Source organism: Neoarius graeffei, chromosome 8, assembly GCF_027579695.1.
Source record: "Neoarius graeffei isolate fNeoGra1 chromosome 8, fNeoGra1.pri, whole genome shotgun sequence".
NCBI lineage: Eukaryota > Metazoa > Chordata > Actinopteri > Siluriformes > Ariidae > Neoarius > Neoarius graeffei.
In genome coordinates, this window is record NC_083576.1 from 15,601,316 (window position 1) to 15,620,470 (window position 19,155).

Genomic DNA, 19,155 nt, shown 5'->3' on the forward strand with positions numbered 1-19,155 from the left:
TCATTAAAATTCTGTAACGCCGCTTTGCGACAATGTTTATTGTTAAAAGCGCTATACAAATAAACTTGACTTGACTTGACTTGACTTGACTGGGAGAGTGTCAGTAAAAGCTGAAAAGCTAAATAAAAGAGTTTTTGAAAACTCAGTTCTGGCCTGCCGTGCTTCTGTGCTCCACCCACCTGCTCAACATCTCATCTCATTATCTCTAGCCGCTTTATCCTGTTCTACAGGGTCGCAGGCAAGCTGGAGCCTATCCCAGCTGACTACGGGCGAAAGGCGGGGTACACCCTGGACAAGTCGCCAGGTCATCACAGGGCTGACACATAGACACAGACAACCATTCACACTCACATTCACACCTACGGTCAATTTAGAGTCACCAGTTAACCTAACCTGCATGTCTTTGGACTGTGGGGGAAACCGGAGCACCCGGAGGAAACCCACGCGGACACGGGGAGAACATGCAAACTCCGCACAGAAAGGCCCTCGCAAGCCCCGGGGCTCGAACCCAGACCTTCTTGCTGTGAGGCGACAGCGCTAACCACTACACCACCGTGCCGCCCCCTGCTCAACATATGTATTTTAAAATACTGATGTATACATGATCTATGGAAAATTATAAATACTGATATAGTCTCGGTCAGAAATGCAACTGCAAACAGACAATACACCCAATATCAGTCATGACAAACATGAATAGGAGAGTGCTGCATCTGTGATCTTAAATTACTTTTTCATGGTCAAGTATATAGTTGGGCGGCACGGTGGTGTAGTGGTTAGCGCTGTCGCCTCACAGCAAGAAGGTCCTGGGTTCGAGCCCCGGGGCCGGCGAGGGCCTTTCTGTGCGGAGTTTGCATGTTCTCCCTGTGTCCGCGTGGGTTTCCTCCGGGTGCTCCGGTTTCCCCCACAGTCCAAAGACATGCAGGTTAGGTTAACTGGTGACTCTAAATTGACCGTAGGTGTGAATGTGAGTGTGAATGGTTGTCTGTGTCTATGTGTCAGCCCTGTGATGACCTGGCGACTTGTCCAGGGTGTACCCCGCCTTTCGCCCGTAGTCAGCTGGGATAGGCTCCAGCTTGCCTGCGACCCTGTAGAAGGATAAAGCGGCTAGAGATAATGAGATGAGATGAGAAGTATATAGTTATTTGTGAACCGTAGAGTACATGTAACAGCAAAAACAACAAATTTGAGGGCATTAAAAATGGATGATTTGGGATTGAAAAAAAGAGAATGATGCACAAATAACAAGATGACACTTCACATGGTTGTACTGATTGAATTAATGAAACTATTTACCAAGTTGCAGACCTGTGCTACCTGTGCTTCATTTTCATTCAGGGTCTTAAAGATATGATACTTTTTGTGGGGTATGTAATTGAATCTGCCATATTTCTGTAAATACTCTATCTAAAGAGCTCCCATTATATACTAGTGCATCTCAAAAAATTAGAATACCATGAAAAAGTTCCTTTTTTTTCATAATTTAATTCAAAAAGCTAAACTTTCATATATTCTATATTCATTACATGTAAAGTGAAATATTTAAAGCCTTTTTTGTTTTAATTTTGATGATTATGGCTTATAGCTCATGAAAATCAGAAATCCAGTATCTCAAATTATTAGAATGTTGCCTAAGATCAATAAAAAAAAGGATTTACAATACAGAAATGTCCAACTTCTGAAAAGTATATTCATTTATACACTCAATACTTGGTTGGGGCTCCTTTACCATGAATTACTGTATCAATGCGGTGTGGCATGGAGGTGATCAGTCTGTGGCACTGCTGAGGTGTTATTGAAGCCCAGGTTGCTTTGATAGTAGCCTTCAGCGTATCTGTATTTTTGGGTCGGGTGTTTCTCATCTTCCTCTTGACAATACCCCATAGATTCTCTATGGGGTTCAGGTCAGGCAAGTTGGCTGGCCAATCAAACACAGTAATATCATGGTCAGCAAACCATTTGGTAGTAGTTTTGGCACTGTGGGTAGGTGCTAAGTCCTGCTGGAAAAGGAACTCAGCATCTCCAAAAAGCTTGTCAGCAGATGGAAGCATGACGTGCTCTAAAATCTCCTGGTAGATGGCTGTATTGACTTTGGACTTGATAAAATACAGTGGACCAACACCAGCAGATGACATGGCACCCCAAATCATCACAGACTGTGGAAACTTCACACTGGGCTTCAAACACCTTGGATTCTGTGCCTCTCCACTCTTCCTCCAGACTCTAGAACCGTGATTTCCAAATTAAATGCAAAATGTACTTTCATCTGAAAAGAGGACTTTGGACCACTGAGCAACAGTCCATTTCTTTCTCTCCTTAGCCCAGATAAGACACTTCTGACATTGTCTCTGGCTCAGGAGTAGCTTGATATTAGGAATGCAAAAGTTGTATCCCCTTTCTTGAAGATGTCTGTTCGTGATGGGTCTTGATACACTGACACCAGCCTCAGTCCACTCCTTGTGAAGCTCTCCCAAGTTCTTGAATCAACTTTTCTTGACCGTCCTCTCAAGACTGCGGCCATCCCTGTTGCTTGTGCACCTTTTCCAGCCACCCTTTTCAGCAATGACCTTTTGTGGCTTACCCTCCTTGTGGAGGGCATCAGTGATCATCTTCTGGACAACAGTCAAGTCAGCAGTCTTCCCCAGGATTGTGGTTGTGTGTACTGAACTAGACCAAGATACACACTGTGTTCATACTGTTTTACTCAAACTCAAAATGAAACATTCTAATATTTTGAGATGTTTTTTTTAAATGTTTTTGTACTGTATGCCATACTGATTAAATTAAAATAGAAAATGCTTGAAACATTTTAGTTTATGTGTAATGAATCTATAATATATAACATTTTCACTTTCTTAAATAACTGATGGAAAATATTGAACTTTTTCACAATATTCTAATTTTTTGAGATGCACTAGTAAGTGACCAGGCAATCTGGTTTATAATAAGACCAGGTAGTGATAGGAGATGAATATATTTGTTTTCTCGTATTTTTAGGGCCTAAACCCCACTCGTGAGTGTGTTTTTCTTCATTTTTAGCAAGTACCTATGGCCAGGATTTTCTAGATAGAAGGCTCTATGTTTTCCTTCCAGATTAGCAACATATAGAGAGTTAATTTACCAAGTTTCAAACCTCTATGTAGCCTAGAAGCTGAGAAAAATGCATTTAAACCCCCCAAAATACCTGGCGAGGATTTAGGGGGTACGTTCTGGGCCAATTTCGGTAATTTTCAAAATGATCGAGTTCATTAAATAGACAGAATAGGGCCCTGAAATTTTTTTTATCAGTTCATATTTCACCAGTATTTATTACCATAAGCTCTCACAAAGAAAATGAATCTGGTGCTGCAACCACCATCTGGTCATTTGGCATGGACCTACTCATCTGCATGATTTTGTGCATTGTGCTGCTGTCAAGGGATTGGCTGATTATATAGCTGCATATGGATGGGTGTTCCTAATAAAGTCCCGGCAATTGAATGATGAGGGTGACATGGTGGTGCAGCAAGTAATACTGCTGCCAGTCGGTGGACTGGCACCTAAGGAAAATTGTCTCGAGGTGTGTGTGTGTGTGTGTGTGTGTGTGCGCGTGAGAGAGAGAGAGAGAGAGAGAGAGAACACAGAATTTATTTGTAATTTACAACTAGAATGGACTTGAAGTCATATGAAGTGCAGTGAATTTTGGCAAAAACTACTGATTTTTTTCACAAAATGACTTCAGAACTCAAAGCATAAGGTGTTATGTATTGCTATTTGTGAAAGTTCTTAGTTGAATTTCCATCAGAAATCATCTAAACATACACAAATACAGATTTTTGACACTATCCTAATACCAGTTGTTCCCAACTTATTGCCAAATCATCAGTTCACTCAGCACAAGTGTTTAAGTTGCAAAAGACGCAAAGGTTGCTGTGTAGCCCTGTTACTTTATAAGTATAGTTTAAAAAATACAGCACATAGACATATACAGTGAAAAAAGTGCCAGGTAGGCAGTGCTTGATGGGAATACAAATACTGCTTAGTAGCCATTGCGTTTAAACCACTGAGCCCGGGCCACCACATCATTGGCATAATCACCTCCTGAGGTGCCGACATCCATGCGCTCATAGGTACGGACGTTTCCTGGACCTCTATTGTAGGCTGAGATTCCTCCTGAAACAGGAGACAAACATGACAGAAGACAATGATAAAATAACTGAGATACTGTAGGAAGGGAAAATTTAAAAGTACAGTAATAGACACACTACATGTAAGGCAGCTGGTGGTTTGGGGTCTTGGCCATAGACCTAATAGCAGAGGGGAACCGTCAGGGCATTCTAGGCCTTCCGAGGAGGCCCAAACATATCAGCATTTCAAATATTATATTTAACTTCTTTCATTATAATTCTTCTCTTCTAATTCTAAATTGGACTAATTTTCTACAACCCCGATTCCAAAAAAGTTGGGACAAAGTCCAAATTGTAAATAAAAACGGAATGCAATGATGTGGAAGTTTCAAAATTCCATATTTTATTCAGAATAGAACATAGATGACATATCAAATGTTTAAACTGACAAAATGTATCATTTAAAGAGAGAAATTAGGTGATTTTAAATTTCATGACAACAACACATCTCAAAAAAGTTGGGACAAGGCCATGTTTACCACTGTGAGACATCCCCTTTTCTCTTTACAACAGTCTGTAAACGTCTGGGGACTGAGGAGACAAGTTGCTCAAGTTTAGGGATAGGAATGTTAACCCATTCTTGTCTAATGTAGGATTCTAGTAGCTCAACTGTCTTAGGTCTTTTTTGTCGTATCGTCCGTTTTATGATGCGCCAAATCTTTTCTACGGGTGAAAGATCTGGACTGCAGGCTGGCCAGTTCAGTACCCGGACTCTTCTTCTACGCAGCCATGATGCTGTAATTGATGCAGTATGTGGTTTGGCATTGTCATGTTGGAAAATGCAAGGTCTTCCCTGAAAGAGACGTCGTCTGGATGGGAGCATATGTTGCTCTAGAACCTGGATGTACCTTTCAGCATTGATGGTGTCTTTCCAGATGTGTAAGCTGCCCATGCCACACGCACTAATGCAACCCCATACCATCAGAGATGCAGGCTTCTGAACTGAGCGCTGATAACAACTTGGGTCGTCCTTCTCCTCTTTAGTCCGAATGACACGGCGTCCCTGATTTCCATAAAGAACTTCAAATTTTGATTCGTCTGACCACAGAACAGTTTTCCACTTTGCCACAGTCCATTTTAAATGAGCCTTGGCCCAGAGAAGACGTCTGCGCTTCTGGATCATGTTTAGCTACGGCTTCTTCTTTGAACTATAGAGTTTTAGCTGGCAACGGCGGATGGCACGGTGAATTGTGTTCACAGATAATGTTCTCTGGAAATATTCCTGAGCCCATTTTGTGATTTCCAATACAGAAGCATGCCTGTATGTGATGCAGTGCCGTCTAAGGGCCCGAAGATCACGGGCACCCAGTATGGTTTTCCGGCCTTGACCCTTACGCACAGAGATTCTTCCAGATTCTCTGAATCTTTTGATGATATTATGCACTGTAGATGATGATATGTTCAAACTCTTTGCAATTTTACACTGTCAAACTCCTTTCTGATATCACTCCACTATTTGTTGGCGCAGAATTAGGGGGATTGGTGATCCTCTTCCCATCTTTACTTCTGAGGGCCGCTGCCACTCCAAGATGCTCTTTTTATACCCAGTCATGTTAATGACCTATTGCCAATTGACCTAATGAGTTGCAATTTGGTCCTCCAGCTGTTCCTTTCTTGTACCTTTAACTTTTCCAGGCTCTTATTGACCCTGTCCCAACTTTTTTGAGATGCATTGCTGTCATGAAATTTCAAATGAGCCAATATTTGTCATGAAATTTCAAAATGTCTCACTTTCGACATTTGATATGTTGTCTATGTTCTATTGTGAATACAATATCAGTTTTTGAGATTTGTAAATTATTGCATTCTGTTTTTATTTACAATTTGTACTTTGTCCAACCTTTTTTGGAATTGGAGTTGTATCAAATTTCCTTCAGAAATGAAAGGGTTACTGTTCTGAAAACATTACAATTGAGTTATCCAATGAGATTTTTTTTGTTTGCTGTCTCTAGGCTGAGAAGAGTTTCAAGCTGGCTCACTCATTGGTTAGGACTTCATTGCCTGGACAGAAGGCCATGGCAGTGTATGTTTATGTCGGAAGTGACAGATGAATTAACCAATCAGATTTTGATTTATAGTAGGCGGGACCAAAAATTTATCGCCCTAGGTCTTCTTGAAGGTCAATGTGAGCTTACCCACCAGTCAGCACAGCAGTGAAGTCACCTTCCAGCTGGTGCAGCGTTCATCAGGAGTGTTAGCAAATGCTAATGAAGCGGTCAAGCCAGTGCTATCGAGAGCAAGTAGCACAGGCCAACGACCGAGAAACTAAGTTTTCTGTCTCCAGACTCTTCCACGCTGCACGCTCGCTACAGTATTTTTCACTCAGACTTAAGTATTCACTTCCCTTTGTAATTTACTTATTTTTAAAATCAACATCAACAACTACACACAACGGAGCGACCTGGCAGCCTGTTGCTAATCCCTTGCAAAATCCTTTGCCCTGTTGCTTTTTTGGTGTGTCTGGATAACTTTTGGCTGAGCTCAAGTCCCAGCTCTAATAGTAACGGTTCGCCTCTGCCTAATATTAACTCGTACAGACTATTAAACATTAAACATGCTGCTTTGTATTAAGTTAATAAAGCAACATGCTACTGCCTGAATTTATGAACGAACAACAAAAAACATTCATTAATCATTTGTAAGCACAATGTCCTGATCCAGGTCAAGGCGGAATGTCTAGAGTGTCTATCCTAGGAACACCAGGCATCCCACAGCAAAAACAACAGAACGTCTTAAGTGTATGTGTGGTGGGGTGAGGGAGAGACAATGTTATACCTTTAAATTGGTGGTCCTTGGGCCAGGTAGGGAATTTTTCCTGAATTCTTTTAATGAAGCCGATTAGGATCTCTGTGCCTTGGGTGACGTGCTCTTCACTATCCCAGGCTCCCCTTTTAGTGTGGAAGCCCGTGTCAACCTGAAGAAAATGACACGAAAAAAAAGAATAGTCAGGTCCACAAATATTTGGACACCGACAACAGTTATTCTTGATTTAGGTGTCTATTATGATATATTGGAGTTGTAATGAAATAATGAATAATGACCCGACAGAGCAGACTTTCAGCTTATTTTAAGTATATTTACATTCAAATCAGGTGACTGGTGTATTAATTACAGCAGTTATTATATATAAAACCTCCCTGTCTTTTTTTTTCCTAAGGGACCAAAGTAAATACACAAACACCAATAAATGTACAGTGAATTGTCATTTTTATCCCCCCAGCATATAATGCAGGGGGATACAGCTATTGCTCTATCCCCCTGTTTCCGGAGCATAACTCAAAAACTATTAGGATTTTTTTTCATAAACCCTGACAGTTATGTTAAATGACTAGAGGAGTTGTGCTTTTTGACATTTTGGGATTTCTGTGATTTTTTTTTCTTTCCGTATTTCCATGGCGACTAATTCAACTTAGGAAAATTTGGAGTGGGATTTCATGTGGGGGTCAGGGGGGATAGGTCATCTCCTGATGACTCTTGTTATTAATATATACTGTTGTAGACAGTTAAAATACCAATAAATTTGTCCATGTTAAAATATGCTCAAACACTCCTTACCTTTTAAGGGACCAAAAGTAATCAGACAATTGGCTGCTCAGTTATTCCTTGGCCAGGTTCACGGACTTGTACTGTTGAGATAAGTGTGCAGTGAGGAGTTCTCATCTCATCTCATCATCTCTAGCCGCTTTATCCTGTTCTACAGGGTCACAGGCAAGCTGGAGCCTATCCCAGCTGACTACGGGCGAAAGGCGGGGTACACCCTGGACAAGTCGCCAGGTCATCACAGGGCTGACACATAGACACAGACAACCATTCACACTCACATTCACACCTACGGTCAATTTAGAGTCACCAGTTAACCTAACCTGCATGTCTTTGGACTGTGGGGGAAACCGGAACACCCGGAGGAAACCCACGCGGACACGGGGAGAACATGCAAACTCCGCACAGAAAGGCCCTCGCCGGCCACGGGGCTCGAACCCGGACCTTCTTGCTGTGAGGCAACAGCGCTAACCACTACACCACCATGCCGCCCCAGTGAGGAGTTAATACAGAAATTGTACACAACATAATTGAGACCTCAGAGGTAATTCCAGAATTAAGTACTATTCAGAAGTTGCGCAAGGGTTTTGTACAAAGGGTGGAGTCTGATTAAAACATTAAAATAATAAAATAATGGGATTAATACTCTCAGAAAATAAAGTACAGTATTGTACCTTTAGGGGTACAACGGCTTGTCACTGGAGCAGTACCCACTAAGGCACCCTCTATCTGTACTCTTTATATCCTGCTTGGGAACGTATATGTAACTTTTTGACCCTAGAAAGGTACACATAGTTACCTTGAGGTCCAAAACTGAGCCCTAGCGGGTACATCATTTTAGACTGTACCTTGGGGGGACAGAAATGGACTCCAACTGAACCCCTGTTTCTGACAGTGTATGAAACCAACTGATTGATGAGGGTGAAACCCATGTTGTTAAATTAAACCAAAGGTTGCAGTCATTAATGTCATAAGCACAACTAGGATTATTCACACAGCAGTATATTCCCAGTATACAGTACTCCTACTGAGATTTATTTCAATGCTTGCCAACTTTTCATTCATACAGGATATCATCGTATTAGTCATTTTTCATTAAAAATGTACAACCCTGATTCTAAAAAAGTTGGGACAAAGTACAAATTGTAAATAAAAATGGAATGCAATAATGTACAAATCTCAAAAACTGATATTGTATTCGCAATAGAACATAGACAACATATCAAATGTCGAAAGTGAGACATTTTGAAATTTCATGACAAATATTGGCTCATTTGAAATTTCATGACAGCAACACATCTCAAAAAAGTTGGGACAGGGGCAATAAGAGGCTGGAAAAGTTAAAGGTACAAAAAAGGAACAGCTGGAGGACCAAGTTGCAACTCATTAGGTCAATTGGCAATAGGTCATTAACATGACTGGGTATAAAAAGAGCAACTTGGAGTGGCAGCGGCTCTCAGAAGTAAAGATGGGAAGAGGATCACCAATCCCCCTAATTCTGCACCGACAAATAGTGGAGCAATATCAGAAAGGAGTTCGACAGTGTAAAATTGCAAAGAGTTTGAACATATCATCATCTACAGTGCATAATATCATCAAAAGATTCAGAGAATCTGGAAGAATCTCTGTGCGTAAGGGTCAAGGCCGGAAAACCATACTGGGTGCCCGTGATCTTCAGGCCCTTAGACGGCACTGCATCACATACAGGCATGCTTCTGTATTGGAAATCACAAAATGGGCTCAGGAATATTTCCAGAGAACATTATCTGTGAACACAATTCACCGTGCCATCCGCCGTTGCCAGCTAAAACTCTATAGTTCAAAGAAGAAGCCGTATCTAAACATGATCCAGAAGCGCAGACGTCTTCTCTGGGCCAAGGCTCATTTAAAATGGACTGTGGCAAAGTGGAAACCTGTTCTGTGGTCAGACGAATCAAAATTTGAAGTTCTTTCTGGAAATCAGGGATGCCGTGTCATTCGGACAAAAGAGGAGAAGGACGACCCAAGTTGTTATCAGCGCTCAGTTCAGAAGCCTGCATCTCTGATGGTATGGGATTGCATTAGTGCGTGTGGCATGGGCAGTTTACACATCTGGAAAGACACCATCAATGCTGAAAGGTATATCCAGGTTCTAGAGCAACATATGCTCCCATCCAGACGACGTCTCTTTCAGGGAAGACCTTGCATTTTCCAACATGACAATGCCAAACCACATACTGCATCAATTACAGCATCATGGCTGCGTAGAAGAAGGGTCCGGGTACTGAACTGGCCAGCCTGCAGTCCAGATCTTTCACCCATAGAAAACATTTGGCGCATCATAAAATGGAAGATACGACAAAAAAGACCTAAGACAGTTGAGCAACTAGAATCCTACATTAGACAAGAATGGGTTAACATTCCTATCCCTAAACTTGAGCAACTTGTCTCCTCAGTCCCCAGACGTTTACAGACTGTTGTAAAGAGAAAAGGGGATGTCTCACAGTGGGAAACATGGCCTTGTCCCAACTTTTTTGAGATGTGTTGTTGTCATGAAATTTAAAATCACCTAATTTTTCTCTTTAAATGATATATTTTCTCAGTTTAAACATTTGATATGTCATCTATGTTCTATTCTGAATAAAATATGGAATTTTGAACTTCCACATCATTGTATTCCGTTTTTATTTACAATTTGGACTTTGTCCCAACTTTTTTGGAATCGGGGTTGTATCTTTCTTTCACGTTACATTATATTACTTTTGACAACAAACAAAAACATGACATCCTTCTTCTGGGTGGCATGGTGGGTTGCCTCACAGCAAGAAGGTTCTAGGTTCGAACCCAGCGGCTAGCAAGGGGCTTTCTGTGTGGAGTTTGCATGTTCTCCCCGTGTCTGCGTGGGTTTCCTCCGGGTGCTCTGGTTTCCCCCACAGTCCAAAGACATGCGGTTAGGTTAATATGGGACAGCCTTGGGCTGAGGTGCCCTTGAGCGAGGCACCTAACTCCCATCTGCTCCCCGGGCGCTGTTAGCATGGCTGCCCACTGCTCTGGGTATGTGTGTGTGCTCATTGCTCACATGTGTGTGTTCACTGCTTCAGATGGGTTAAATGCAGAGAGGAAATTTCACAAGTGTGTGATGAATAAAGTTGTGCTTTCTTTCTTTAATTTTATTTTCTATCCCGTTTTTGGGGGGGTTTACAGGGAGGTGCTTTTGTTTTAACACAGGCGTTTATTTAATAGAGTGGGGCGGCATGTTGGTGCAGTCGTTAGAAGAAAGTTCTGCGTTTGAACCTCGCATATTCTTCCAGTATCTGTATGAGTTTCCTTCCACAGTCTAAAATCACATGGATTAGGTCAATTGGCTGCTCTAAATTCTTATAGATGTGAGTGGTTGTTCATCTCTGTGTTAACCCTGTAACCCCACCTCTTGTCTGAAGTCAGATGGGATTGGCTCCAGCGTCCCCCACGACCCTGACGGATAATCAGTATACACTCGCTGGCCAATTTAATAGGAATTTGGTCTTGATTCTAAGATTCCTATTCTTGGTTGGCAGGAGTGGAACCCAATGTGGTCTTCTGCTGTTGCATGCTGAGATGCTTTTCTATTCACCACGGTTGTAAAGAGTTGCTTTGAGTTGCTATATCCTTCCTGGCAGCTTGAACCAATCTGGCCATTTTCCTCTGACCTGTCTTATCAACAAGGCTTTTGTTTCCACCCACAGAACTGACCCTCACTCAACTAGTGTTTTTTGTTTTTCACACCATCCTGTGTAAACTCTAGAGACTGTTGTGTGTGAAAACTCCAGGAGATCAGCAGTTTCTGAAAGACTCAAACCAGTCCATCAGGCTCAAACCAATACCCATGTCACAGTGAAAGTCACACTTTGACATCACAATTTTTCCCATTCTGATGTTTGAAGTGAACATTAACTGAATCTTGATTTGTATCTGCATGATTTTGTGCGTTGTGCTGCTGTCAAGGGATTGGCTGATTAGATAACCGCATCAAACAGTAGGTGGATGGGTGTTCCTAATAAAGTGGCCGGCAATTGTAAATAATGAATGGATGAACTGAAAATCCCTGTCACCAGTGATTCTACACATGAAAAATCTGGCAACCTGGGAGCAATATCCTGAACGTTGAGCCCAGAAAAACAACTCAAATAGCTGGTGTAGATATACAGTAGGGGAGAGCGGGGTAAGATGAGCCACTTTTTACATTTTTCATCATAACTACATGTTAAAGCCATTTTTGCTTCCAGTCTACACACCATACCAAATTTCAAAGTGTACTGTTACTATCTGAGCAAAAAATAATTGATAAGCTCTTATGGTTAGAGTGATATTACCTCTTGAAAAAAAAATGTCAAGTGGCTCAACTTACCCCATGCACGGGGTAAGATGAGCCACTGTGTGGGGTAAATTGAGCCAACACAAAACATGTTAGGTTAACAAAGTAAACAACTTTTATTATTAGAAATTCAATCAGTGAATCAAGTCAAGTCAATCAAGTGGGGGATAGGGCCGTTGCATAGAGAAGGGGAGATGAAGAGAGAGGTGATAGAACGAGATGGGATAGGGAGGGATAGATAGATGGATAGAGAGAGAGATATGCGTAGATAGATAGAAAGAGGGATGGTTAGAGAGGGAATGAGAGATGTACTATATTATAGAAATTACTAAAACAGTAGAACAGTGCCAAAAAATCTTATTTCTTTCAGTAGGTTAAAAGATGCAGCAATCATTCCATCCATAATAATTTCATCATTATTCAATGTTCCAAGCGTTCAAATTGCAAGGGAACACCATTTGCCTCTCCCTCCGTGCTGTCCCCCCAACAGTAAAGGGGCGGGGCAATTTTTTCACAATATCCTGTCTTGACAGGACAGCCTCATCTTTCTCTTTGAAGACAAAGGTTGGCTTTCTTGCAGAGCCATGGCATGACCGGCTTCTTTTGAGAAATCTTGCCTCTATTTCGAAGACATCCAATTTGATTATCTGGCCAATGAAGAAATGCACTTTCTTCTTCCCTGTGAATTTTGCCACAACGTAATCCCCCACATCTAACAACTGGTCTTCCTCATCTGATGTCATATATATATATATATATATATATATATATATATATATATATATATATGTTGTTGTCATATATGACCAGTAAATGTGAAAACTTAAGTGTCATCCATATTGGGTAAGCTCAGCCACCAATGGGGTAAGTTGAGCCAGTGGCTCAACTTGCCCCACATCTAATGGCTCATCTTACCCCGTGGCCACCATTTTGTAGAAAAATGCTAATAAAGGGGATTAGGCTAATCAAAATTATTTTTATTAGCATTCATATCATAGCTTAGAAAGCCACTAACTTAACCCTAATGTGTCTAAATATTATTCTACTTTTGTCTTCTCTAAATCATCTTCACTGTGGACAAACATGGAATTGACTTAGAAAGCACAAAAACACATTTTTATAAATATCTCCCTCACCTAGTTTGACATGTGGTGCTCCTCTCCACAAGTGTAAGTAAATGGTCCCGCCCCCCTTTGAATGTGGTCACATGGTCACATTTGTGTACTGTTTCTTAGAAACAGGGGGTGGCTCATCTTACCCCCTGGCTCATCTTACCCCGCTCTCCCCTACTGTGCAAAAGTCCTAGGCACCCTATTGTTTGTTCATACAAACTTTGTTATAGATTTCTATTTGATGACTTCTACATTATCGAGTCAGTACAAAATCATTTTAGAGTCCAAACGTTCGTTTAATTACAAAATTAAATGTTACCGAAAAAAAAATGTTTGTCTCTGAGCAGCATATTACATAAGGTCCCATGGCATGAAATGTTCACTTTCTGAGGTTTTTTAACGTTAAAATGAGTTCCTCTGACCTTCTTAAGTCACCCCAGTGGCTAGAAATTTCATAATGTGTAAACCAAACTATGCCCAACATTTGAGAATGGCGCGTCAAAACGGCGCGTTGATAAGCTCTTCCCTTTACTACGTCAGCAAGGGAGATGATCCCCACGCCCCCCCTCTGGATTCCCACCCACTGTATGGATTGCCCCGCCCAGCTCAAAAGTTGCCACCAAACATGGAAGTTGCGCTGTACATGGATGTGACAACACAGAAAGGAGTCTGTTTTTACTGCCGACGGGAGAGCCCCTGAAGACGCAGTGGCTTAATTTTATTTACTCCAATAATACGCCGTCGAGTCTACCTAAGACGGTGTATGTTTGTCGGAAGCATTTTCCTGATGAATGTTTCCACAACTTGGGACAGTACAGGGCAGGTTTTGCACATCAACCGTCACTGAAGCCTGGGTCCGTACCAAGCATCCCTGCCGCATCAGCCACAAACACCGAACAAGTAAGTGTATAACTGTTAAGTCGTTTTGCCGTGTTTTAAAATCGGTGCGTTCGCCTTGCAATGGCTACATTAGCTGTGCAGCTAACCGCTTCCTGCAGTTAGCCAGGTACTCTGCGCTACAAAACCAAAAAGCATGCAGCATGCTCTGTTATAATAGCCAATCAAAACAGTTTTTACAAAGACACCCACATTCTTTTTTTTAAGTCACTCGTTCATTTTATTTGTTTGTTTGTTCAGTAAAAACCCAAACATTTGTTGAATTTATTTTATTTCCTCGCGTCACACCTTAATGATGTCAGCGCACGGTATTTTTCCCTTCGCGGTTTGTTCCTTCTCTCTCGCCATAGTAAGACACCCACATCCGCTTGTTCTGACACAGCGTCACAGTGCTGTTAGCCAATCAGAGGTAACACGTTTACATGTCATGAATATTAATGATAAGACCCGCCCCCACCCTCTACCCTTCCCCGCCTCCTGCTTCTCATTAGCAAAACGACGCACTGGGAAAAGCGCTGAAATGGGGCTTTCTCCCAGGAGGCTATATCTACGTGCCGAGGGTTCATTTCGAGAAAGGCTGCGGATATAACATCCGGAAACCTCCACGAGCCCGTTTAAAGCATCAACAAACCACCATGCCATGGGACCTTTAAAAAAAGAAAACATAATGAAAGCTACTGGGTTTTGGTGCAAAATTAAGAAGCAAGTGTGCTATTCAAAGTGTCCAGAAGAGCTGTGGCTGGTTCTGTAAGATGCTCAGTAAAACCTACAGCTCATTTCCTTATAAAACTGCACTCATTATACCTGAGACCTTTTTTTTTTTAAGCAAAGGGTCGTCTCGTACCAAATATTGAATTTGTTTAATTTATTATGGCTTACTGTTTATAGTTTTTTTTTTTTAATGTTGAATCATTTAATTTCATTATTTTTTCAGCCATTTTTGTTCTACAGCATTTCTTTACATGTGCCTAAGACTTTTGCACAGTACTGTAGTCTGAATACAATTAACTTTCCCCATTAAAATAACTTTTGGCCTTAAGTCGCCAACTCTAAAAACGGCCCATGGTGTATAAAACATTACTAAGCAGCGTTCGGATAAGTTGAATGCAGCTGTATTATTGAAGTGTTGCTTTTAACCAACCTGCATTATTCCAAAGCCTTTGCCATTTTTCTGAAAGCCATCCTTGGTAAGATATAATCCACCCCTCGTCTCTCTGGATATGATGGCTGCGATCACAGCTGGGTCCATCTGCTTAGCTCTTCCGACATTCAGGATGATGGTCTTGTACTTGTCTACCCTCTTTAGATCAGTCTCAGCCATTTTGTATGATGCTTCCACACCTGTGGAAGAAAATTGAGACCAAGTTAACTTTCCAATATAGTGCGCAAAAAGATCATTATTATGGGCGGCACGGTGGTGTAGTGGTTAGCGCTGTCGCCTCACAGCAAGAAGGTCCTGGGTTCGAGCCCCGGAGCCGGCGAGGGCCTTTCTGTGTGGAGTTTGCATGTTCTCCCCGTGTCCGCGTGGGTTTCCCCCACAGTCCAAAGACATGCAGGTTAGGTTAACTGGTGACTCTAAATTGACCGTAGATGTGAGTGTGAGTGTGAATGGTTGTCTGTGTCTATGTGTCAGCCCTGTGATGACCTGGTGACTTGTCCAGGGTGTACCCCGCCTTTCGCCCGTAGTCAGCTGGGATAGGCTCCAGCTTGCCTGCGACCCTGTAGAAGGATAAAGCGGCTAGAGATAATGAGATGAGATGAGAGATCATTATTATTTTGGGTACCTAGTTATTCTTTCAAATATATTGTCGAAAAGTTTACCTTTTACACCGAGGCCATCGTAACTGGCTGTCTTTTCCGATGCCCCAGTCGTGTCGATCTTTGTAATGTCTCCAAAAATGCATGCTAGAATTGTCAGAGAGAGAAGATAAACTGAGCTCCAGAAGAAAGCCCAAACAACTTTTCCTTAGCAGTACATTTTGCTATACAGTAATAATCAATGGCAAATATTTCTGGAATGATACTTTTATGAAGAACAGCATGAACAATGAAAAATGAAAGAACAACATGAACAAAGAATTTAAAGAATAAACTGACCCATGATGGTTCTTGTGATAGTGTTGGATTGAGAAACGAGCTCTAAGTGGTCAGGATTACTGCGTCTATGTTCGAGTTTATATACTCATAATCACTTCCTGTAAACAAAGTAGGTGATGACACATTTTGGTCGATTCCCATAGCACACCCTTTTGTTATTTGGCATATAGCACATATAGCAAAGTTTTCCACCAATGTTCTGCTCTTTAACATTGAATTTCCTTCTTGCCGTTTGCCTGTAAGGAGTTATGGTTGGGTGTGTTGAGATATAGGGATGGGTTGTGACAGGATTTGCAGCTTATGCTGCATGCTAGAGACTCATCCTGGAAAATACCCACTTCTGTCCAGACAAGTAGCCAGGGGTGGAAAGTAACTACATTTCCTTGAGAACATTTTTCACTTTAATGATACTTTTTTGAATATTATTAAATTACAGTACTTTTAGATTTACTTTTAGGCATTTTTGTTCAAATTTTCTCCATTTATTTATTTATATCACCATGACAGAGGAAAGAAAGATCTTTAAGCAGTGATGATAGGGATTTTAAGCAATGATAGCTGCAAGGATGGCTACGGTGGCTGGAAGAAATACTGAGCTGTACTGTGCAGGCATGAATTTTTCTCATTTACTTCTGTTGCTTGAGCTGAAGCTTGCTTTTCTGCTATGGCAAAAACCTTGGTTTGATGTACTTGCCAAAACATAAGTTTCATGCAATTTTATTTCAAGTTTTTAATGTGTTGAATTATTTTTTCACTAGACACTAGTGTCATTGAAGCGGCACGGTGGTGTAGTGGTTAGCGCTGTCGCCTCACAGCAAGAAGGTCCGGGTTCGAGCCCCGTGGCCGGCGAGGGCCTTTCTGTGTGGAGTTTGCATGTTCTCCCCGTGTCCGCATGGGTTTCCTCCGGGTGCTCCGGTTTCCCACACAGTCCAAAGACATGCAGGTTAGGTTAACTGGTGACTCTAAATTGACCGTAGGTGTGAATGTGAGTGTGAATGGTTGTTTGTGTCTATGTGTCAGCCCTGTGATGGCCTGGCGACTTGTCCAGGGTGTACCCCGCCTTTCGCCCGTAGTCAGCTGGGATAGGCTCCAGCTTGCCTGCGACCCTGTAGAACAGGATAAAGCGGCTAGAGATAATGAGATGAGATGAGACTAGTGTCATTTGTTTAGCCCGTAATATCATTATGTTTTATGTAGCCTGAGTCTGACAAAATTGCCTACATACAATGCATAAACACAATGATATCGCAAGTTCAACAACTTTACCTCATTTATCACCCTGGCCACTGGTATTTCCAAGTCGTCCGCTTGTCCTTTTTAAGAAACAGATTAAATTATATTTTTATATGCCTCAAAACCATCAAATTACATGCACAACAACATTCAGTACATAGGCTGATATTCTAAAGCATCAGACTCAGAGTTAAGGTTTTTGATTTATAGCCAAGATAATTAATTGGTAAATTAAGAAGTCATTTTTTGTTTTCCCTTTTTTAAATAAAAAAATTATCAACAATTATCTTCCATCCATCCATCATCTGTAACCGCTTTATACTTTGCAGGGTCGTGGGCAAGCTGGAGCCTATCCCAGCTGACTGTGGGTGAGAGTCGGGGTACACCCTGGACAAGTTGCCAGATCATTGCAGGGCTGATACATAGAGACAAACAACCATTCAGACTCACATTCACACCTACGGTCAATTTAGAGCCACCAGTTAGCCTAACCTGCATGTCTTTGAACTGTGGGGGAAACTGGAGCACCCAGAGGAAACCCACGCAGACACGGGGAGAACATGCAAACTCCACACAGAAAGGATCCCCCCATCAGCCATTGGGCTCGAACCCATGACTTTCTTGCTGTGAGGTAACAGTGCTAACTGCTACACCACCGTGCCACCCAAATAATTATCTTGCTAACTGGAATTATCATGATTTAACAACAAGACAAGAAGCCTTTATTTATCACACGAACACTCAAGCACAGAGAAATTCCTTCTCTGCATTTAACCCATTTGAAGCAGTGAACACACACAAGTGAGCAATGAGCATGCACACATACCCAGAGCAGTGGGCAACTATGCTACAGCACCTGGTGGGTTAGGTGTCTTGCTCAAAGCCCAACCTTCAGGCCATGGCTGCCCATGTTAACCTAACTGCATGTCTTTGGACTGTGAGGGAAACCCATGCAGACAACATACAAATTCCATACAGAAAGGCCCCTGTGGCCCACTGGGCTTGAACCCAGAACCTTCTTGCTATGAGGTGACAGTGCTAACCACTACACCACCATGCCACCCATGTGTTGCTGTAGTCAGTATATGGTGTGATCACTGGGGAGTGGAATTTGTTATTGGTGTGTACCTTACAAAATTGAGTAGATATGAATTGCTAGATTGTCCCCCAGCACGTTGGCATTGGACCACTCCAAAGGTGGGTTGGGGTACAGCTGGGATTATCTGCGTAGCTGATATTGTAAGCCTATATTAAAGTTGTAGACAGTTTTTAATAGTTGTTAATGCTATTTCTTTTAAATGTTTTTGTGTACTTTTTTCTCCTTGCAATAAACGCAAACATATATTTTGTACTTACCGTATGAGAATCAGCACACACGCATCTCTGCTTGTCATTTACTTGAAAGACTTGTGATTGGGGAGCAGCATAACTATTAATTAGTGCTGTCAAGCGATTAAAATATTTAATCGCGATTAATGTCGCGACTGTTATAGTTAACTCACGATTAATCGCAATTTAATTGCACATTTTTGTCACATAAACCATTGTAATTCTCTTATCAGCATAAAAAAGTGAATGGGCTTGCTTTGCACCAATGTTTTTTTTTTATTGCAAAGCATAACACGTCTTGACACAGCCACTGCAAAGTGAAACCTAAGCCGAGCACCAGTGCGGGGCTAGCAAGAGAACCATGAGTGAAATGATCTACTGTTTGAGTTAGTCTACAACTAAAGAGAGATAGGTTACACAGTGACGGTAGGCTTGACATGCTTGATTA

The 19,155-nt window shown here is 41.7% G+C and overlaps 1 protein-coding gene across 2 annotated transcripts; it reads right to left on the reverse strand.

Moving 5' to 3' along the window:
• Positions 1-3,724: 3,724 nt before the first annotated feature.
• LOC132890484 (lysozyme g-like) lies at positions 3,725-17,458 on the reverse strand. Of its 2 annotated transcripts, XM_060927367.1 has the most exons (6): positions 17,412-17,458; positions 16,146-16,243; positions 15,870-15,953; positions 15,190-15,389; positions 6,942-7,080; positions 3,725-4,152 (listed from the first exon to the last, which is right to left on the reverse strand). In XM_060927367.1, the coding sequence occupies exons 2-6, from the start codon at positions 16,147-16,149 to the stop codon at positions 4,019-4,021; spliced, it is 561 nt and encodes a 186-aa protein (XP_060783350.1). In that variant the 5' UTR covers positions 16,150-16,243; positions 17,412-17,458; the 3' UTR covers positions 3,725-4,018. The 2 variants fall into 2 exon arrangements, with proteins under 2 accessions (XP_060783350.1, XP_060783349.1); XM_060927366.1 differs by lacking the exon at positions 17,412-17,458 and having other exon boundaries at positions 16,146-16,431.
• Positions 17,459-19,155: the final 1,697 nt, after the last annotated feature.

Excerpts from the sequence above, each read along its gene's own strand:
- LOC132890484 (XM_060927367.1), bottom strand. Across the intron at positions 7,081-15,189 it reads AAGGCTTTGGAATAATGCAG|GTTGACACGGGCTTCCACAC; the intron begins GTTGGTTAAAAG and ends CATTTTCTTCAG. Across the intron at positions 4,153-6,941 it reads CAAGGACCACCAATTTAAAG|GAGGAATCTCAGCCTACAAT; the intron begins GTATAACATTGT and ends CTCCTGTTTCAG.